The sequence below is a fragment of the Lepidochelys olivacea genome, assembly GCF_965140295.1.
Source record: "Lepidochelys olivacea isolate rLepOli2 genome assembly, chromosome: 7".
NCBI lineage: Eukaryota > Metazoa > Chordata > Testudines > Cheloniidae > Lepidochelys > Lepidochelys olivacea.
Window position 1 is genome coordinate 33,301,864 of NC_140417.1, and position 22,021 is coordinate 33,323,884.

At 57.9% G+C, this 22,021-nt stretch overlaps 1 protein-coding gene across 2 annotated transcripts; it reads right to left on the reverse strand.

Annotated features, from left to right (window-relative positions):
• Positions 1-728: 728 nt before the first annotated feature.
• On the reverse strand, positions 729-21,835 carry MAP4K2 (mitogen-activated protein kinase kinase kinase kinase 2). 2 transcript variants are annotated; one of them, XM_084633875.1, is made up of 32 exons: positions 21,360-21,835; positions 16,599-16,656; positions 16,060-16,150; positions 15,758-15,822; positions 15,084-15,139; positions 14,568-14,615; positions 14,013-14,055; positions 13,529-13,601; positions 12,910-13,041; positions 12,607-12,669; positions 12,293-12,374; positions 11,857-11,964; positions 11,159-11,237; positions 10,671-10,729; positions 10,298-10,338; positions 9,871-9,909; positions 9,405-9,435; positions 9,160-9,319; positions 8,431-8,543; positions 8,081-8,122; positions 7,794-7,878; positions 7,308-7,387; positions 6,964-7,024; positions 6,085-6,208; positions 5,012-5,070; positions 4,774-4,877; positions 4,329-4,506; positions 3,946-4,014; positions 3,773-3,859; positions 3,475-3,545; positions 3,168-3,223; positions 729-2,214 (listed from the first exon to the last, which is right to left on the reverse strand). In XM_084633875.1, exons 1-32 carry the CDS (start codon positions 21,453-21,455, stop codon positions 2,127-2,129), a joined length of 2,541 nt encoding a protein of 846 aa, XP_084490001.1. In that variant the 5' UTR covers positions 21,456-21,835; the 3' UTR covers positions 729-2,126. The 2 variants fall into 2 exon arrangements, with proteins under 2 accessions (XP_084490001.1, XP_084490002.1); XM_084633876.1 differs by lacking the exon at positions 16,599-16,656 and having other exon boundaries at positions 21,360-21,498.
• Positions 21,836-22,021: the final 186 nt, after the last annotated feature.

Below are 22,021 nucleotides of genomic sequence, written 5' to 3' on the forward strand. Positions count from 1 at the left end.
GGAGTCACCCAGCTAGGGGGCCATGAGGCTCATGGGAGCTAGGCCAAGGGAAGGCTGCCAGCTGACGGGGGGGGGTGTTAACTCCTCGCACCCACCAAGGGCTATGTGCCCAGCAGCAGGGGGGCAGGGGCCACACCTTGCAGTCACTGCTGAGCGTGCTCAGGCCCAGTCTCACCCCCTGCACCTGGCAGGGCCTTCGGGGGAGCAGGTTAGGAGCCCAGATAGGTACCATGGTGATAGGACCTGGGGACACCCACAGGAGTCCTTGGCCCCCCTGGCTGCAGTTAGGGGCATGGGAGTAACTGAGCAGTAGCCTGGGGCTGATCTAGTGCACTCTTCTCTTTTCTGGCTCCCCGCTCAGCAGCTATTTCTCCTTTTCCACAAAACCTCTCTGTCTCCAGCCACTCCCTGCTCTGGGGCTGCTTTTCACTTGCAAGGAGAGCATAACCCCAGCCCCAAAACAAACATCAGTTCTCCATTTTCCTTCTCCCTGTCCAGCTCCCAATGATATTGGGTGGCACTCTGTGAGAACTGCAGAGGGGGCGGAGGGGCATAGAGGGCAGAAGGAGGTTTCAGGCAGGACTGAAGACCAGTCCTTAACAATTGGGGTGACAGTATTAAAGATTAGGGAGGACAGCTAGAACAGCAGTGGAGCTGAACAGCCAAAGAGGCCCCAGTGGCTCTCCCCTCTTCAGTGATTCACCCAATTAACACCAAGCAAACAAAAGACAGGTTTAATATCTCTTTATCTTTTAAATAGCATATTTTTTCAAGTTTGGTTTCTTTTACCCATAAATTCCAGCTTTCAGTTAAAAACCACAGAGAAATTAGCAAAACAGAAAGGAAAGCTTCCACTGCCTGAGTTACTAGAGCCGTCGGCCCCAGCATCCTGGTCTCTGTCACACTGGCATTTGGGGTTGGCACTGGTTTCCAAAGTAGCAAAAGAACAAGGCATCCTAGCAGCCAGCCAATGCAACATACTGCCTGCCAGTATGAAGCACTCTGCTTCACTTCAAAGCAGTCATCTGACCACCCATCTTTTCACACTCAAAATACCAGTCATGCCAGCCATGCACCCAGTCCCTCCATAGCAGACACACTCAAACCTCTCTTACACCAATCAGCCACCCACTCTACCAAGCGATTGGCCTGTTCAGTAATCAAGTCCCTTACCTAGCTACTGTACCTGCCCCATCAACCAAACACATATTTCCTCCCATTCAACCCAAGCACTGCCCCAGCCACTTCTAAACAAACCCTGCTGTCCAAATGGACTCATCTCATCCTAACAACCACCACACCCAACCAACAAGCACTCAAGCTCTCTGCAACCAAGCCACCAGCCAGCTGCTCAAACCAGCCAATCTGGATGCCCAGCTAGCCATCCCACTCATCCCCCATCAGAACCCATCCAGCCAAGCAATCGGCACAACCATTACCAAAATAGTCAAACAGCTATCCCAGCCACTGATTAAATTCAATAGGTTTGTCCCACCTCAGGCATTGCTCGATGCTCACACCTTGAATGACAAGATGCAGAATTGCTTTCCCACTCCTTTTGCAGCTGAAGGCGTGTGCCAGATTTCTGGACCTTAAGTGCTACATAGGGAACACAATGCATCCACTAGAAAACCGATTGTCTTCATGTTGAAGCTGGAAGAGGAGGACACTCACACCCTGTGTCTTCAGAAGACATCTTCTTAGGGTTAAGAACGGGGAGGGAGGGGGAAGCATTCAACAGGCACAGGTATCAGTCAAGACAGACTGCAGAGGTGTCTTTGGACTGGGTAGTCAATTATTGCAGAAGTAACGGTCTCAGGAGATGCTGGCCCTAAAAGGGGAGAGGGAATCTCTCCATACACTCCTGAAAAGCAGGGGTATCTCAGGAAGACTTTGGACAATAGGACAAGTGGACTGTAGAGTTTATAGAGTAGAACTCATCTGACATGGATTCCCGCAGCAGAAGACAGGCCGCACTCATGGGAATATTTCCCCAAGGCTCCCGCTACCTGTGCGCCTCCACTGAGCTTCTCAGCTGTCAGCGGTTTAAACATCACAGCAGGATTTCCCCCTCCACCCACTCTGCATCAGTCTACACGGGATGTTGGAAAGGCAGTTCTGCACGCTCAGTAGCTGCTCTCATGTCCCGTTAGGATGTAGAGGTTGCTGTGAGCCAAGGGATTCTCTGTGGGCGTGCTCTCCAGGATGATATCTCTGGGAGGAGAGGTAGAGGCAAGAGCAATGAGTAAACGTAGAGAGACGATGGTCAGAGCATATTTTGAGCAGAACAGGAGGATTGGTAACCCCGACCTGACTTGAGAGGTGCCGCACCCAAGCAAGGAATGCAACTCGGCAAAGCCAGCCCCAGCCATTATTGTACCCCAAACCCAGCCACGTAACCCTGGCCACCATGCAAAACCAGCCTCTCCAACCCAACCATGCAAAATCAACTCTTGGTTCAAGTGCTGGGCACATTTCTCTGACCTCACCATTTATAATATAAACACAGAAGTATTTTATTATATAAACCCCAACCAAACCAAGCATGTGCCATTCCCTGCACATGCTTCTCCCCTGGCAAGATGATGGGAGAACAACCACCACTGCCTAATGTGCTACTGGCTCTGATACTGCAGTGAGAAGCACAGTATAAGACTATATATAGAATAGAATAACTTCATCCCAGCCATGCAAACCCAGCCCCCAATGCAGCACATCCACCACGCAACCTCCAGCTACCCCAGAATGCAGCCCAAACCCTGACACAGCCCCGTGCATCCTCAAAACAGGCCTGCAAATCCACCCAGTCATGTAACGTCCAGCAGGAACAGGGGCACAGGATGGACACAATAGAGAGTCAGGGTGGTGACCAGCTACTGAAGTGACCCAGCCCATGCAAGAGGAAGGAAAAGAAGTTCACAACTCCTGGTCTCCCAGTCCCCCGATAATTTTCCCACTGTCCCAGCCTTGCAGCCCCGCAACACTTGATCAGAGGGTGGAGAGAGCAGGTTCCTACCAATGGCACAGACAGACTGGGGGTAGCCAGCCGGAGCAGGGCAGCCACACCACTTGATCAGAGGGTGGAGAGAGCAGAACAAGAATTCTCTGTTGGTGGTGCACTCCCTGCTGCCACCTGCCCTGACTGCATCCTCGCTTTGGGGCCTCACCTGTTGGCTCCCAGCACCCGGAACACCCTGGATTTATCTGTGATTTCTTGGGTCACCTGTCAAGGAGAAGGGTCAGATCAGCACACAGTTCTCCTGGCCCAGATCCTTGCTGGGTCAGTGCATCTCCATCCCCCTCCCAAACCAGGGTGGTGGGAGAGAAGGGGACAGATCCTATACCACGTAGTCTCCAGCAGGAGCAATGCCAACTCCATGCATCATCTCCAAGTTAATCCCCCCTGCAGAGTCTGATCCCCCTCTTTGGGGAAGATAGGGAAATACATCCACCCAAGCCCTGACCTGCACTCACCTCGTTGCCCTCCAAGCTGCGGCCCTGCATGCCATGTTTCCAGAAGGCCAGTACGCTGTCTTGAAGGCACACTGCGGTGGGAGGGACAGAAAGAAGGGGGTGAGCAGCAGGTGGTATGGACAACCCCCACCTTGGGGAAGCTGGCAGGTGGAGGACACTGCTACCAAGACAGGGAGGAGAATGCTGGAGGAACAGAAGGCTGGACAGCTCCTGAGGTCACCAGGCCAGGCAGGAGTGTGGGCTGGGAGATGGGCAGACCAGTGGCAGCTCTCTCCCCAAGAGACCTCCCTCCACTCACCAATTGTCTCAATGGGGAAGTTGAAGGTCAGTTCTGGGGCCAGGGCTCTCTTGGGGGCCCCACACAGGTTCACCGTCCTTACATAGCCTGCAGCGGAGAAAGAGCAAGGCAGTCGGTACCAGCTGTGGCCAAGGCTGAGCCAATGAGAGGGCCACGCCGGAGGAGGGACTTACGCTCAAAGCAAACGAGGACTGTGTCTCTGTCCATCTGAGTCACGTGGCAGGCCACACTGGAAGCCCCATCTGCAATGACAGCAGGAGAGACGCATTGAGACTCTAGGGGAGCTGGTGCCCTCTAGTGGGAAAAGGCCCCATACCCCATTCCCTCCCCTAGGAGCCCACCAATTCCTCCAGAGAGGAAAGGACCTGAATCACATTCCCCACCCTGGGGCCAGATTCAAGTTGTCATCCCCTGGAGGGGAAAGGCTCTGAGTCCCATTCCCTGCCTCCCCTAAGCCAGCCATTCATCCCCCCCCACCACCCTGGGGCCCATGTGTGCTGGTACCCCCTAGAGGGGAAAGGCCCCATGTCCCATTCTCCACTTGGGTGTCTCTTACCTGCAGAGGGCTCAGTGCTGAGGCTGGAGTTGGTGCTGAGTGAGAGGACATTAAACTCCAACTCCTGGCCCGGCTGATCTCGGTCCACAACACGCACACACACCTGGGGGTACTCTTCCGTCTCCACCACAAGCAGCTCAAACAGGCTCAGGGGCATAGGCAGGGCCGCAGGAAAGTGCTGGGGTGAGGGAGGGAAGGCTGAGATCTCAGCAGCAACAGGTTTTCCCATGCGGCGAGCTTCCCTAGGGCAGTGCCATCAGTGAAAAGGACCTGGCAAGTTTCCCCCACCAGAGCAGCATCCAATCTATGGCAAGTGTTGCAAGCGTCCCTCCAGAGCAGTGCCCTAGATTTTAGCTCCATGCAGGCCTACATCAGAGTCAATGAGACTCTTGGGTTCACCAGTGGCTCCAGCACCCCGTTTCCCCCCCACACACCCCGGACCTACCTTCAGCAGCATGAACTTCTGCAAGGGCTCGTACCACTGCAACAGCACCAGGCTCGAGGGAAGAGCAGCGCACAAGAAGGTGTTGCCGGAATAGGGGTTCCGAACTGAAAGGCAACCAAGGCAGGTGAATAGGTTTCCCCGGAGGGAAAGCAATCAGCTGAGGGGCTCCCCTGTCCCCAGGGAGACAGCAATCCAGCCTACAGGAAGCACCCTGGCTGCATGTCAGGATCACACTCACCCACTCGGCACTTGAGGCAGCCCTTGGTATCCGCTATCTTGGACGAGAGCGCAAACTTCCTGCAGGGAGGAGGAACAGAATAGAAGGAAGGAATGAGCTGCCACCGGAGGACAAAAAGGGGCAGGATGAGGGGCTGAGTGGAGAGGGGATTCTACAGCCAGGCATGATGCAAACCCACCCACAATTACCCTGAGGGGAGAACTGTCAGCCAGTTAACCCATGGAACTCTCCAGTACAAGATAGTGGAACTGGAGGAGGGTTGAAGGAAGGTTGGGCGAGTTTTCAGAGAGAAGAGCACGGCTGCTGCTAGGATTGTGAGACGTATCCATGCACCCATCATGGTAAGACTGGCGGTTATTCTGCACTCTTAGGAACACAAGAGCCACCAGACTGGATCAGATAGTGGCCCTCTAGCCTACTATCCTGTCCCTGACAATGGCTTCAGAGGAAGCCCCACATCAGGCCAATTAGGGTAATCTGTCCTCACGAAGGTCTCATCCTAATCCCTAACAGGGATCTTCTTAAACCTTCAAACAGAAGGATTTAGCTCCCTTCCAAATTTGTTACCATGAGCTAGTCTAAATCTGGTTGTTCTCATTCTCCACTGAGCACCCGGTCCCTCTGGGAAACTCACTGCACTCTTTGCCTCAGCGCCAGCCAGTGGCAGAGTGTACCACAGGCTAATCGTACACTGCACGAAGGTTAGGTTTCAGGGCTTGACTACAGCCGGGGGGTCAGGAAGGAGCTTCCCCACCCAAAGTAGCATTGGAAAATGAAGCATCCGGCAGATGCTGCAAATGAAGACAGGAGACCAGGGTAGACAGGCCCATTGGTCTGGTTCAGGATGGCAAACATGAGATGGGGGATACTGGCCTGGATGGACCCAGGGTGGCACTGGGGAAGAGGGGCCCATTGATCTAATCCAAGGGGATACTGGGCCCTAAGGAACATGAGGGGTTCTCAGCCTGAAGCGGCCAGTTACAGGGCCACGAGGACACCTGGCCCCATCTGGGGGTTGACCATCACTCCCTCCTGGCTCGGTGGAGTTTCAGATGCGGAGCCAAGCACAGCACCTGGGGATGATGCGCTCAGTCAGCCGGTTGGTGGCAATGGAGAGGGGGACCTGCCGCTTCTGCAGCTGCCTCCGCTGCTCAAAGAGGCCCACGAGATTGTGAGAGGAGATCTGGGAGGATTTCCCTGCAGAGAGAGAGCTGCATTAGATACTGGGATGGTGGATCCTAATGTGCTATCCTCAGGGAACTGCACCTATCTCTGCTGGTGTCCCTCACCCCCACCCACAGCCCCGGCCATCCCAGCCCGGGTTCCACACCCATCCCTGCCGGTGCCCCCGCAGCCACAGCCCCGGCCATCCCAGCCCGGGTTCCACACCCATCCCTGCCGGTGCCCCCGCAGCCACAGCCCCGGCCATCCCAGCCCGGGTTCCACACCCATCCCTGCCGGTGCCCCCGCAGCCACAGCCCCGGCCATCCCAGCCCGGGTTCCACACCCATCCCTGCCGGTGCCCCCGCAGCCACAGCCCCGGCCATCCACGCCTGGGTTCCACACCCATCCCTGCTGGTGTCCCTCACCCCCACCCACAGCCCCGGCCATCCCAGCCCGGGTTCCACACCCATCCCTGCCGGTGCCCCCGCAGCCACAGCCCCGGCCATCCCAGCCTGGGTTCCACACCCATCCCTGCCGGTGCCCCCGCAGCCCCACCCACAGCCCCAGGACATCCCAGGCTTCAGATCCAGCCCTGCTGGTGCCCCTCAATCCTGACCTGCAGTCCCCTGCCATCCCACCCTGGGTTGCCTCAGCTCCTCCAACCCTGGGTGATGCCCCTTGATAACTTGTATGACATTCTGTGTACCTCACAGCAGCTGTAGCCAAAGGAATGTACAGTTTCCAGACTGGGCGGAAGCCCAGATTTGGTGCCTCCCCTACTCACTCACCTGCTAAGGAGAGCAGCACGTTGTTCATACAGTACAGCCAGGAACACCTGTGGGGCAGGAGCTGGAGGACACAGACAGACACCTCACCAGTTAGCTCTTCAGTCAACTTAATCAGGAAACTCCACACAGTGCTGCCATTATCTCTGCCCATATTACCCATTGTTTAGTTAGTTCATTACTCACTGCTCCCCACATCACGCCCTGCTGGTAGAGGCCAGGGCTGGAATAGCCAGGCACTCCCGCCCCAGCCAGAGCTCCTGCCCTGCTCCCTACAGTGGCCCCTGCTGGGAGAGGCCAGGAGCTCCCACAGCATTAAGCTATACCCCTATCTCCAAGCATCTCACCTTCTCCATGGTGTCCTCATGGAGTTCATGCAGGTTGAGTGTGTAAATCCCCTCCTCAGCCCCTACCACCAGGTACTGATCTGAAACAAGGCCAGCCAGAGTTAGGTTGGGGGGTGGGGTGGGGGGCAGATTCCCAGCACCCACTTAGAAGCCAGCAGTGTGCCTGCTCCCCTCCTACCCACATGCCCCTCTTCGGCCCAATGGCTGGGAGCTCAGAGCTGGTACCCAGGGACTGGAGGGGGCGGAAATCAAGTCCCCAGATCAGCTCAGCTATGACAAAGGCTGGAGGGTGCAGCAAGGGTGGTGGGGAAACAGGAGGGCATAGGGTGAAACTGAACCAGTGCATCGGTGAATTGAATGTGGGAGGAGAATCAGCGTCCTGCCCCCAGCCCCGGATGGAGCAGCCAGTGGGAGATGGGGTTAATACAGACATTGTGGGAGGCAGAGAGCTGCGTCGGAGGCATTCGGGGCGGCAGGGGGCCCTACCTCGGGTCTCCGGGTGAATCCACGTCACAGCTGAGTTGATCTTTAGAGGGCAGCCATTAAAGACTTTGGAAAAGCAAGCACCCATCTGCAAAGGAGAGACCAGGGAAGACGCTGGGCCTGAGTAGCAGGGAGCTCCCCCTATAGCCAGCACTCCCGCCCCGCTCCCTACAGCACACCCTGCTGGGAGAGACCAGGCCTGATTAGCCAAGAGCAACCCCAACAGGCAGCGCTCCCACCCTGCTGTCTATAGCACTCCCTGCACGGAGATGCTGAGGAATGGCACTTACATGGACCTTGGGGGTGGGGGGCAACCCATGGCAGCTAGATCTCTGAAAGAGAGAGAAAGCCAATCAACACCAGACACCACCAAAAGAAGGATGCCGAGCTGGCCACCCCAGATGAGAGACAACAAGAGCACTGGGATACCAGCCAACACCCAGACATCAAGTTGGAACCCAGAAGTACTAATTCCCAGCCCCCTGATCTAACCATTAGACCCCACTCCCCTCCCAGAGCAAGTGATAGAACCCAGGAGTCCTGCTGCATTGTTGCCTACACACCATGACCGCCAGGCCATCCCATAATCTCTTACCCCACATTTCTACCCAGGCCTGCTCCCCGAGTGGTTCGCACCTACCTCTGTCTCCTCCCTCCTCTTCATGGTGGCCCATTCGATGGAGAGCAGGGAGGCTCCAGGCTCCAGGGAGCCAGTGTGCCGGGGGGGTGGGACGTCACCTGACTCTGGGCTGCCTGGAAGTGGGGAACACGCACAGCACCCACCTATCAGAGACAGCTCTGCCCTGGCAGCCTCCTTCCTAGGTGGCAACGCCCCCGCCCCCCGCAGGGCTCCCAGCCCCACTGGAGATCCCTGCTCCTCGCCTGGGTTACACTGTGGTGCTTAAACAGCCCTGTTATCCCCTGCAAATGTCATGGCAGGGGCTCCTCTGGGCACCTCCACAGAGTGTCACACACACACTGGCCCCATCTTCCAGTCCCCTATCACACTGCCCCCCGATCTAGGGTCATCGTGTGAGGGAAGCAGAGTCCCCAGTAGCCTGTTCAGCCCCCGGCCTCTCTGCCAGTAAGGAGGTCAGTGTGATGGGAGGCCCCATCCTGTTAGGGACCAATGGGCTAAGATCCAGCCAACTTGTCTCACAGGTGGGAACAACTTTCATTCACTAAGGACCTGGGGCCTGAATGCAGCCGGCGCCCCCTAGAGAGGAAAGTTCCTGTGTCTCACTCCCAACCCAAGAGCCAGACAGTCCCCCACCCTGGAGCTGGCACGCCCTGGAGGCAAAGGCTCCGTATCCCATTCCTTGCCCCTCTAAGCCAGCCAGTCCCTCCATCCTCTGTCAAACCCCAGTACCTGCTGGGGTCTGTCTCCTCATGGTCTCTGAGCCACCCTCAGTCTCCATGCCCCCCAGCTCCCAATTCATCAGGTCCCATAGCGATGCTCTCTTGATTGTTCCCGTCTCATTCTCAGGGACACAGTTAGGGCCCACAGGCTGATCCTCTGGGGTGGGGACCTGGGCAGAGAGAGAGTCACAGAATGGGAGGGGACTTGTGCCAGGGCAGACAGCTGCCCGGGGAGATGTGTGTAGAAGAACTTACCTGTCCAGATGCTGGGCGGATGGTCAAACTCCTGTAAGGGAAAGACAGAGAGAAGTGGGGGCCCTGAGGTGGAGGAACTCCCTGCTGTGGGGAGTCTCCAAGGGGACATCAGGGGTCTCTGACATTCATCCCTGCCATGGTCCAGACCCAAGATTGAGGAGGGGGAGATACAAAGCAGCTGTAAAGTGCAGGGTCAGCAGAGTTCACACCCTGCCCCTACCCCCCAAAACAGCCCACGTGTCAATCCCCACCACACACACATCAGGCGTATCTCTGTAAGGGGGAGTGGCAAGGATGCTTGTGAAACTCACTGTGTGGGGGCAGGGACTCTGCATTACTGCCCCCTCCACTGAAATGACCTGATCTCTACAGGTTGGTGGGAGGTGAAAGGACCCCCCCCACACACACACACCTTGCCTGCCCCAACCACTCTAACCACCCCCCCCCCCCGGAGTCTCAGCTTTACCTTTCCTCCAACGCCTCCTCCACAGACTGCAGGAGACTCCTAAAGACAAGGAGAGGGAGTAGGGATGCGGGCCACACATTACCTGCTCCCCAACCCACTAGACCCCACTCCCCGCCCAGTGCTGGGATGGAACCCAGGAATCCAGACTCCCAGCCTCCCCTGCTGCAACCCACTAGAGCCCAGTGCTCAACACTGGAAGCCCAGGATTACAGCCACCCCCATCCTTAGAGCTGACTAAATTGCCTATCTACCCGCACTTGGAGCCATCAACCCCCCTGCTCCCAGATTATCCAGTAGGCAGTGCTGCTCAGTTCCCCGTACCCCCTCCCCATGATGCGACACTTCCAAGCAGGATGGGGGAGGCTGAACTTTGAACCCAAGACTCCCTCGGGCCGGCCTCCCCGCCCCTCCCCGGACTGATACTTACTCTTCAGCGCCTAGCAACGTCCAATCATCCTCCTCTTCCCTCTGTGGAAGGAGAAGACTTGTAACCCATATGGAGTTACCTGCTCCCCACAGTGCCCACGGCTAGCCAAGGCTGGGGATGGAGTAGCTGGGAGCTCCCTATGCAGCCAGCTCCTGCCCCGCTTCCTACAGCACCCCCTGCTGGAAGAGGCCAGGGCTGGAATAGCCAGGAGCTCCCCCCACAGCCATCTCCTGCCCTGCTCCCTACAGCACCCCCTGCTGGGAGAGGCCAGGGCTAGAATAGCTGGGAGCTCCCCCCACAGCTAATGCTCTCTCCCCGCTCCCCACAGCACCCCCCGCTGGGAGAGGCAAAGAATTAATGGGTTTCCACTCACCAAACCACAATATGGTTCTGTTTCTTTTCTCAGTGGCGGCCCGAATTTAACGTGATTAACTGAAAATCAAATGATACAAATTGGCTCATCTGCTGATTGAGACACACTCCATTCTCCCCCTGGGCTCCAGAGCAGCTAGGACTAACGGGAGGCATCCACTGTAATTTAGGGGTGAGGCAAACAGCCCTGCTGCTAACCACTCCTGCTTTTTGAAGATCCTGTGAACCCAGGCATCCGGGCCAAATCCCAGCTCTGGGAGATTCCATTATTTTTGCCCAGCCTTCCCAGTTGGATTCAGGATTCATCTTCTCTTCCCTAAGCTGTTCTGTAGCCTTGCTGTGTGACTGTTCAAATGCCCCCACACCTCACCCCAGAGGCAGCTGCATCTCAGCGCCATGCAATGGATCCCTGAATAAACAGCATGTGGGGGTGAGTAGTGACTGTGCTAGGGTGCCTGGATCTGGGTACACCAGTTGGGGGTGACTTACACTGGATTTCGGAGAGAGTCCGTTCTGCCTGGCCATGTGCCCCATGGGAGTGGATTTTGTCTGGGAAGATGTCGTAAGCCTTATAGGAAATAGTGTGGGGGAAGAAAGGGGGCAAGGAGATTTGGGGGACACACAGACAGGATGGGGGAGGGGGCAGGGAGATGGGGAACAGTTACTGATAGTCCATTTCAAGCCCCCAACTCTCCCACTTCACCCCTGGCCCCTCTTCCCAGCCAGTTCACAGAACTGGGCCCAGCTGGTTTCGTGGTGTGGGGCTGGATTGTAACGGTGGAGGGGGCTGATCGGGGTAAGTGCCAGCTCGGCAGCCCCCAGGGACTGAACAAACCCAGTCCTATGCATCCCCAGAGCGGGGCAGCATCACTGGGAGCAGCATGGTGCACAGGGCTGCCCGGTCGCTGGTCAAATTCCACCTCAGGACAGGGCCATTTCTAGCAACTCCCTCCCCCCCCCCCCCGCCATTATCTTGGGCAACAGGCTTCAGTTTCATGGCTGGGGAGCTGGGCACTGGGACAGGGGAGTCATCGGAGCCAGGCTGCCCCCACCACTGGCTGGTTGTCATGGTAACCGGCCCTAGTGACTGAGCTGAGCCGGCTGTGGGGTGGTGGGTCAGTGCCCAGGGAGGCTGCAAGGGGCAGGGGCATAATGGGCAGGCCTGGAGTCTCCCCCAGGGCAGGTACCTCAAAGTCTCCGTCGTCCAGGGAAGGGGCAGCCAGGTCAGGGCTGTTAACCTTGTCGAGTAGCTCAGTGGCCAGGATGCGGGCAAGGGGCTGGCTGGTGAATGGGTGCTGGGGGGACAGGGGTCATGGTGCTGAAACTGGGAGACAAATGGTCCCCCCAGACAGCCCCCTGCTGTCCAATGCAGCATGCCCCATTTCCCCACCCCCAAACCCTCCCCAGAGACACACCACATCCCAACCCCCGGCCACACACACTGCCCCCAGTTCTCCCACGCCCCATGCCCTGACCTCTCTCCCCCGACACTTCACAGCCTGCCCCCCACTCCAGTAGTCCCCCCTATAGCCCCCAGCTTCTCCCACACCACCCCCAATGCTTCCCACACTCCTCACTCCAATTACCCCCCTGCTCAGCCACCACCCCTTTCCGCCGGTTCACCTGTAACAGTTTTTCCGCTGTGGGTCTCTTTTTGGGGTTCTTGGTCAGGGCCAGTTTGAGGAAATGGTGGAATTCTGGGGACCTGGATGGGGGGCGCAAAGGGGGAATCAGCAAATCCCCCTAGGTCCCTCTGGAGACCCCCTAGCCCTGCCAAGCCCCCCAAATTCTCTGTCACTTTTAAAACAGAATCCTCACCCTCCAACCCCAGCATTCCTGCCCCACTCCCTATAGCACCCCCCTGCAGAGAGAGGCCGTGGCTGGAGTAACTCCCCCGCCCAGCCAGCTCCTGCCCTGCTCCCTGCAGCAACACTCACCAATGAGCTTTATCTTTCAGTTTCGGGGGTTGGAAGCTGCTCTTGGACATGAGCATCAGGGCCCTGCAGAGAGAGAGATCAGGGGGCAGGAGAACCAGACAGACAGAACCAGAACATGAAGGGTTGCGAGGGAGACAGACAGAGCCGGGAGGGGGGAGATCTTCTCTTGCACCCAACTCTGCCTCCAGCAGCCCGACCCGATTCTCCTCGCTCCCACTGCACTCGCGTCACCTCCTCCCTGTGGGGAGAGGAGAGACCTGCTGGGCCCATGCCAAGGGGGTGCTCCACTCTTTGCCCTCTTACCTCATGGGGTGAAGGTCGAAGAGCGGGGGCTGCAGCTCGGCCAGCTCAATGGCTGTGATGCCAATGGCCCAGATGTCACACAACTGGTTGTAGCCGCCCTTCTTCTCCACTGCAGCCACCTCAGGGGCCATCCTAGATAAGGGAGGGTCCACAGACCAATCAGACAACACCAGGCCATACAAATGGGACTCTAGCATCCAGCCATACTCATGAACTTCCCACCCCTCAAGGGGACCCAGGCATCCAGCTATACCCATGACATCCCCCGCCCACACACACCTGCCAAGCCATCCCTGAGACCCAGGTATCAGACTCAGCTCACCAGCTGCCCCATCAGAAGCCATTCCCTGCCTCCCAGCCCAATTCCCCACCTGCTGGGCACTCCAAAGCACCCCCATGTCCCCCAGGCGCCACACCCTCCTCCACCCCCCCACTCCGAACACCAAGATGCTGCCTCCCCGCACCCCATCAAACCCCTCCTCCAGAGACACCCCAGACTCCAAGACAGCCCCAGATGGGGTGTCCCGACGGTGAGATAGGCTGAAGTGGCCAGTTCACTCCACTGCTCCCACCAGGTTCCCCTGGCGGATAGTGGGGCGAGGGTGGGGGTGTGAGGTACCAGTAGGGGGTCCCAATGAAGGACTTCCGCTTTGCCACTGATGCTGTCAGCTCAGCTGAGACTCCGAAATCCGCTGCAAGACAGGAGGTGGGGGAGGGGAACAGGAACCCTCGTTAAGAGGCACTCTGGGGAAGGGACCTCATATGCATATTGCGGGTCTGTACAGCACCTGGCACAAGGGTCATTAGTCACCACCAAGGATGGCAGACAGGTGGGCACACACAGCTTCACTGGTGCCCCTCAGTTCTGACTCTCAGTTTCCTACTATCCCAGTCCTGGGCTCTCCCCACCCCCCATTGGAGCCCCCCAGTCCTAACCCACAGCCACTCGCTATCCTAGCCCTGGACTTCCTCCCCGACTCCCAACTCTGCCAGTGCCCCTCTGTCCTGACACACACACCCTCCGGTGTCCCAGCCCTGGGCTCCCCCCACCCACACAGGGATCCAAGGTTTCTATGGGGAAGGAGGAAGAGCAGGTAACTCACCCAGTTTCACATCTCCAAAGAGGGTGAGTAGGATATTGGCTCCCTGCACCAGAAAAGGGAAAGTGTCAGTGGGGGAAGAACCACTGTTCCACTGGAGCGACCTCCCCTGCTAAAGCAGCCTGCTCTGGAGATGAACCCAAGGGGCTGGTGAAGGAGGGAGGGGAACGTCACTCTGATCTTTTCCCTCCTCAAGGCCAGTGGGATTCTTCCACTACCCTTGTTAACCCTGGGAACAACATGCTGCAGCATGTTACCACAGTGAAGGGCCAAGTCAGCTGCCTGGGTCCTGTTGGTGTTAACTTGGGAAAAGGGGATTAATAATCAAAAATGATCCCAAGCATAGGCTCATGGGTCTCATCTGGGGGGTAGGATAGGATCTGGGGCTGGATGGGCCTCTGGGTCTGATCTGGGGTGTGGGGGGCGAGATCTGCGGCTGGATGGGGCCCTGGGTCTGATCCGGGGTGGGGAGGGCAAGATCTGGGGCTGGATGGGGCCCTGGGTCTGATCCAGGGGAGTAGCAGGGGATTTGGCCCTGGATGGGCCCAGGGGTCTCACCTTTATGTCCCGGTGCATCTTGCCTTTGGCGTGTAGGTGGCTCAGGCCCTGGAGGGGGAGGAATGACCTTCTGAGTGTCCCCCCATCCATGCACGTTGCCACACGCCCCCCAAGACTGACCTCCCAGACCCTGGGGAGGATACTGGTCCACGCAGGGAGGAGGCGTCAGCCACCTGTGCCCCCCTATCCATGGTGACGAGGCTAGTGGCTGTGCTGCAACTCACACATCTCTTCCTGCCACCAGGGACAGAGGAAGCTGCAGGGCAATTGACGGGAAACAAGGACTTCCTGCCTGGCCCAGGCCCCGTCAGACACAGCCCCAGGCAGAGAACCCAGGTGTCTGGACTCCCAGCTCACCTCCCCACCACCCTCAAACCCCACTCCCCTCCCAGAGCTGGGGACAGAGCCCAGGTGTCCATCAGGCACTCATCCCCAATCTCACGTGCCCCCAAATGGGGGATGCCCAGCAGAGGCTTTGAAGCCTCCAATCTAACCCCTGGCTCCCTGTTTACTCACCTGCAGCGTTTCTCTGCACACGTAGGCAATCTGCTTCTCAGAGAGGGGGCCTGTGGCTGGAAAAGACGTACAGACGTGGACAGATACACACCTGGGGGGGGGGGGGTCACTATTCTCCTGCCACAATCCAACCAGTCCCCAAATACACCCCCCACAACCCCTTCCAATACCCAGCTACAAACATCCCAATTACTCCACCCCCACAGCCCCCCAAATATCCCACACACACAATCCAACACATCAGGCTTCTGCCTCAGCACCTTCCCCATGTTCTAACACTGCCCCCACTTCCTCCCATCCACCCCCCTGCCTGCCCCCCATTTCCTATCTACCCCCCTGCCCCTCACTTCCTCCTATCCACCCCAACCCCCACAGGACCAGGAACCAGAGGCATTTTGAAAACAGGAAGGGAAACCGACCAGAACGTGAAACAGATGCCTCTTTTACAACATCCTGATGAGAGGACATTCTGTCCCCCTGTGTCAGATAACATGGGAACCAGGACTCCGGCTCTGGGAGCAGAGTGGGACCTTGTGGGTGAGAGCAGTGGGGCTAGGAGTCAGAAGTCCTGGTTTCTGTCCCTGGAAGAGGAGTGGAGAAAAGAACCCAGGAATCCTGACTCCCAGCCACAGCCCTCCCTCCCTGCTTCTAGTTACACCAGGGCAGGGACTCACTGTGGTAGATTTCCTGCAGGGATCCTCCTCCACAAAACTCCATGCAGATCCAGAGACGGTCGTTCCTGAGGGAGCAAGGGAGGAGATGTCAGCACAGCGCTGAGATGCAGCCCTCTCTGGGATGGAGCTGTTGACACCAAGTTTTGCACAGGAAGTGAAGCAAAATCATGTAAATGCTGAGGGTGGTGGTGGGGTTGTTGAAGGGAGTTAGCTGAGGTGATCTGTTCCTAGAGCTGCACTGACTGTGCGGGGAAAGCTCCCCACCCAGCTCCCTGCAGCACAGCGCCCCCGGCGTGTCTCACCTGAGATAGCTGCCGAAATACGCCACCACGTTGTGGTGCCCACAGTCCCTGAGCGTTGTGATCTCCTGCTGGATGGAGCTGATGTCATCCCCTGGGAATGAGAGGAGTTGTGGGTGTCAGGGAGGGAGTTGGGGGCTGTGGGCATCATCCCAACGGAGCTGTGTCAGGGACATAGCCAGCTCCACAAGAGCTAATCCCTGCAAGTCGGCTGCTGGGCTCCCCATTCACCATGGAACCCCCTGCCACAGGAGGCCCAGGCAGCACCAGGAGCTAAACAGGCTAAGGGACAGGCAGGTCTGGGGGTCACAGGTTGTTCCTTATGGACCAAAGGTAAGCACTTGGGGGGGAGCACTGGGGGGGGTGATACTGGGGGCAATTTGGGGGTGCACGAGGGTGAGTCTCAGGGCCTATTTGTGGGTAGACCTGGGCAATTTAGGGGTCATTTAGAGACACACTAGGCCAGTGATTCTGGGTGAGCCCTGGGGGTGATATGGAGACCACTGGAGCAGTGATTCTTGGGGGGACGTTTGGATTTTTACCTGGGTCCAGTTTGATGATCTTTATGGCAGCCAGCTCTGCTGTCTGGGTGTCCCGGGCCTAGGAACAGGGAAGGGGCCATCACTTGCAGAGGCCTCAGCATTAGCTGTTTACGCACCTATGGGGGGAGGGGGGGCGGGGGCGGCTCGGGATCCAGCTCTTCCCAGATCAGTGCCCCACACCCTCCTCTGCGCTGCAGGGGGAGGGTTGTCTCCCAGATGCAGCCATCACCCCGCTCCCCAGGCTGGTAACCCCCCATTACCAGCCCAGACCCCCCTCAACACACCTTGCTGTCTGGCAGGCTCAGTTCTCAGAGCCCAGAGCTGCCCCCAGCCTCCTAGTGCAGAAGGATCCCCACTCCCCAAATAGTCTGGGTCTAGATACACTCTGCAAGGAGTTCCCCCAAACCCCATTTCTGAGTCTGAGGCTCAGAAGCCTGGACTCCACTTTGTACCCCCTCCCTGAACCCCAGAGTTTGGGATCCCCCCAGCCCAGTTCCCACCTCTCCTCCAACCAACCTGAGGGCCCATCTCTCCCAGCCCAATACCCCACCTCCCCCCTGAGGAGAGGGTACCTCTCCCTGCCCACCTCATCCCCAGATCTGGAGCCTCTGTTGTGTCATCCGTCCCCCACCCACATTCTCCCCCTCCTTCCAATCTCAGGGTCTCTCCCCTGCTCACACTTGTGGTTTCTGACACCAAAACAGCCTTGTTCCGGGTTTCCGGTGCTGATCCCCCCAGTCGCCCCACCCAGTGCTTCCTGCCCCCAACTCCACCCCATCCTGGGGCCTAGTTGCAGATGGTCAGGGGGAGGGAAGAGACAGATACCTCCTCCTCCCAGCTGAGCTCTCCGACACCCAGCCCTGCGGCAGGTAGGGCATGTTGCAAAGTGCCCTTGTGCTGATGCCCAGACAGACAGGATGTGAACTCCCTGTGCCAGCAGTCTAGGGCTGGGGTGGGGGCAGGGGGCTCTGAAGCCCCCTCCCCAGGGCACAGGCATGACAAGGCCAGGTGCCCACCCCAGCCCACAGACACAAGTTAAGCCACGCCACAGCACAGACGCCATCTCCACCCTGACGTTAAGCAACTTCCTTTTCACCCTCCCCATGTCTCTTGCTTGTTCTATCGCTCTGAGCCCTGCACCTGCACAAGGTGTGTGGGGGAGGGAGAGAGGAATTCATGATTTCAGCTTTCTAAAGAGCATTGGCGAGGGAAATGCTCTAACCACTAGACCCCACTCCCCTTCCAGAGCTGGGATAGAACCCAGGTGTTCTGACACCCAGCCCCTGCCCCTAGGGTGACCAGATGAAACGGACAAAATATCAGGACACATGGGGAAGCAAAAAAAAACAAAAGACGGCTGGAGCGGAGTTGCCGATGAAAAAAGAAGAAAAAGAAAAAACCGCCGGAGCCAAGTTGCGAAAGCAAAAAAAAAACCCAAAATCTGCCAGAGCGGCCAAAGCCGCAATATCGGGACAAATGGCGGCCCGACTGTGCATAGGTCAGGACGCAGGACAAAGAACTAAAAATCGGGACAGTCCCGATTTTATCGGGATGTCTGGTCACCCTACCCGTGCTAAACCACTATACCCCACAGGCTCCGAGGGTCAGAGAAAGAACCCAGGTGTCCTGACTCCCAGCAATCCCCCAACCCCCAATCTCAGGGACCGGTAGGGCATAATACACCCCTAAGAACTACCTGTCTATGCCCTGAACAGTCCCCATGACTGAGATCAGGCCAGGCACTGCACAGACAGTGAGCACCAGTTCCTGCCACAAAGAGCTCACGATTTAATTAGACACAGGATGGGAAGGGAAACAGAGGCACCAAGAGAGGAATTGACATGCCCAAGTTAAGTGGCAAAGTCAGGAATAGAACCCAGGAGTCCTGGCTCCCACCCCATCTAACCCAGTGGCTCTCAGCCTTTCCAGCCTGCTATACTCCTTTCAGGAGTCTGATGTGTCTTGTGTACCCCAAGTTTCACTTCACCTAAAAACTACTTGCTTATAAAATAAGACCTAAAAATACAAGAGTGTCACAGGACAGTTACTGAGAAACTGCTGACTTTTGCATTTTTACCATATAATTATAAAATAAATCTATTGGAATATAAATATTGTGCTTACATTTCAGTGGCTAGCATATAGAGCAGAATAAACAAGTCATTGTCTGTATGAATTTTGTAGTTTGTACTGACTTTGCTAGTGCTTTTTATGTAGCCTGTTGTAAAACTAGGCAAATATCTAGGTGAGTTGATGTACCCCCTGGAAGAACTTGGCGTACCCGCAGGGGTACACATACCCTTGATTGAGAACCATTGGTCTAACCTGCCAGACCCTACCCCCTTCTCAGAGCTGGGGACAGAACCCAGGAGTCCTGGCTCCCAGCCGCATGCACCACAGTGCAGTGAACTCACCAGCACTTGGCCTCTATGGACCCAGCCTGGACGTCTCTCTCTCAAAGCTCTGCTCCCACCTGGCTCGCAGACCTGGGCGGGGCACGCATTGTAGGGGGGAGTCTGTGCCCAGGCTGTGTAGGAGGGCTGGGCCCTTGTGGTTCTCAAACCAGAGAGCACTAGGGGGCACAGGCTTCACAGTGACTGTAGGCCCAGCGCATTGCCCACCCCAGCTTCTTGCCTCTCTCCGGCCCCACCACAACTCCCTGAGGCCACCCTCCCAGCGCCTCCATCACAGGGACCCCCTGCAACTCCCCCTCTCTCACGCCAGGGGCTCTGTGCCCACATGTCAGGTACCCCATGCCCCCCCATGTCAGGGGCTCTGTGCCTCTCCTTCTCCCCAGTACCAGGTTCCCCATTCTCAGGGCTCTGTGTCCTCATTTCCTCCATCAAAGAAAACCAATTTCTGAGTCTGAGCATGCAGTGGCTGCCTCTTGGCCCCACTCATTCACTCCTGACCCTGGCAGATCTCAGCCTCGGAGCTACCCTCACAGGCCCAGCTCTGGGGGGACGTGCGGTGTTATGAGTGGCCCAGCAGGCAAGGGACACAGAGCCTGTCTACCCCACGCAACCCCAGCTGCATGACACCTTTGAGTCAGCATAATGGTGGCACAGAAACAGCTGGCAGCACAGGGTTCTGGTGGCCCTACTGCCTGGAAAGGATGAGCATTAGATCCCCCCAAATGGCCTGACATTGGTTCAGATCTGGCCAGCCACAGCCATGGTACCTCGGGTATAGGGGGCAAAGGAAGCCTTGGGAATTAACCCTCATTAGCTGATGCAAATGCCAGCTCATGCTTGGCAATGCTCAGTGGTGGAGCTGGCTTCACAGGCTGCTGAATCGGGGCTATTCCCCAAGTGCAGGCAGAGCTAAGTCTGCACCACCGGCAGAGCCGGGGCTAGAACCCTGGAGTCCAGGGTCCCAGCCCCCCACTCCAGCAAATATTACACCCCACTCCCCCCCCTCCCAGAGCCTGGGGTAGAACTCAGAAGTCCTGGCTCCCAGCCCCTCTGCTCAAACCCAGGACAGGTCACTCCATGCACTGGAGCTCTCTCGAGGGGGGCCCTCCCTGTCTTAGGAGTTTCCCTTCCATCCCCTCACACCTTCCTGGTCTGGCAATGAAGTGCCAGATGCAGAGGTCTGAGTTTCTGACAGCGCCCCAGGGACCCCTCACGGGGCTCCCCCACACATTTCTGCCTGTGCACAACTCCTCACCAGCCCCCCATGCCTGTAACCTCCCCACACATACAGCATGCCCCCCTCAGACCTGAACATCAGCCCCTTCCTCAGAATGCCCTGTGCAGTTCCCCCATCCACCCCCAGGACACTCCCCCACCCCTTGTCCAAAAGACAATCCCCACCCAGGGCAACCCACAGGAACCCCACTGCAGGTATCTGGGTCATGCCCCCCATGCATCAAGCTGGTCTTGCCAGCCACTGCTGTCCTGCTCTACCAGGACAAAAACCCTGCCAGGCGCCCCCAGCCCCTAGATTTCCCTGTGCACCCACCCCTGCCCTTAGCACAACCCCACACAACCCTGCCCTCCATACACCCCAACTCCCATATATCCCCTAGCTCCCCCTGAATCTCTGACCCCAATTCCCTAGGAGCCCCCGAAATACTCTAAGATCCTTCATCCACCCTAGTCTCCCCTTGAATCCTGGGCTGGCCAGGCCCTCCCCTGAGCACCCCCGCCTGGGCCCTCATTTCCCCCATTCATATACCCCACTGTATCCCAGCTCCTAAACCCCTAGGTTACTCCCCATCCCCAGGCCACATGATTCTCCCTCCAGTGTCCCCAGACCCATGGACTCACATACCTCCCAAAGGCCAGGAAATCCCCTAGCTTCCTGCAACTCCCACCCAGCTTCGCTGGCCCCAGTGTCCCCTCTTATTTTCCTGGGCTGCCATGCACCCCACCTCATCTCTCCAGCCTCACATACCTGCTCTTTTGCTCCACGGGACCACTGATCCAGCTTCCCATGCCCCAGGACCCCCTCTGTGTTCTGCCATGTCCCCCACACACACCCCAGCTCTCCATGCCCCTGGCCCCCCTCTGTGCTCTGCCATGCCCCAGTTCCCCCTCAGCCCTTGGCTCCCCGCCATGCCCCCCCACACACCCCAGTTCTCCCTCAGCTCCCCACCATGCCCCCCACACCCCAGCTCCCCAAGACCTCCTGTGCTCTCTGCCATGCCCCTGCCCCCACCCCAGCTCCCCATGCCCTAGGGTCCCCTCCACACTCCGCCATGCACCTCCACCCCAAGCTCCCCCCTCCCCCCGGCCCGTGCGCCCGGCGCCCCCTCACCTTGTAGACATCGCCGTAGGTGCCCGCCCCGATGCGCTGGATCAGCTCATAGCGGAGCCGGGGGTCCAGCAGGGAAACGTCCCGCAAGAGGCTCATGGTCCCTGGGGAGCCGCAGGGCAGCAGGGTACGGCGCGGCCCGGCCGGCCGGGCAACCAGCGGGGAGGGAAGCGGAGCCAGCCCTGCCCCCCTGGGGGCGGGGAGAAGGAAGGGGGTCACACCCCCAAACAGGGGAGGGGACAGGCCCTGCTGATGGGACGGGGGAGGGTCACATCCCTTAAACGGGGAGGGGAGGGAAAATCAGCCTTGCTGGTAGGGAGAGCAGCCAGGGCAAGGGGTTACACGCTGCTCCTGCCGGAGACCCTTCCCCTCCCACCAAAAACAGGAGCCTGCAAAGAGCACAGCCACCCCCTCCCCTGCTTTAGAGCAGCTTGGGGAGGGGGTCCTAGCAGGTCAAATAGGGCCTGGGAGTCAGGGCTCCTGCGTTCTATCCCAGCTCTGAGAGAGGAGTGGGGGCCTCGGGGGGGGAGAGGCTGGAAGTCTGGACTCTTGGGTTCTGTACCCAACTCCGAGAAGCCCATTTGCACAGGGGTAGATCCAGCACAAGGCCACGCACCCGCAATAGTCTTGTGGCTCCACAACCCACCTACACACGAGCAGGAAAA

Coding starts and splice junctions, on each gene's coding strand:
- MAP4K2 (XM_084633875.1), bottom strand. CDS start 21,455: ATGAGCCTCTTGCGGGACGTTTCCCTGCTGGACCCCCGGCTCCGCTAT. Junction 12,670..12,909: donor TTCGACCTTCACCCCATGAG/GTAAGAGGGCAA, acceptor CTCTCTCTGCAG/GGCCCTGATGCTCATGTCCA. Junction 7,388..7,793: donor GATTCACCCGGAGACCCGAG/GTAGGGCCCCCT, acceptor GCCTTGTTTCAG/ATCAGTACCTGGTGGTAGGG.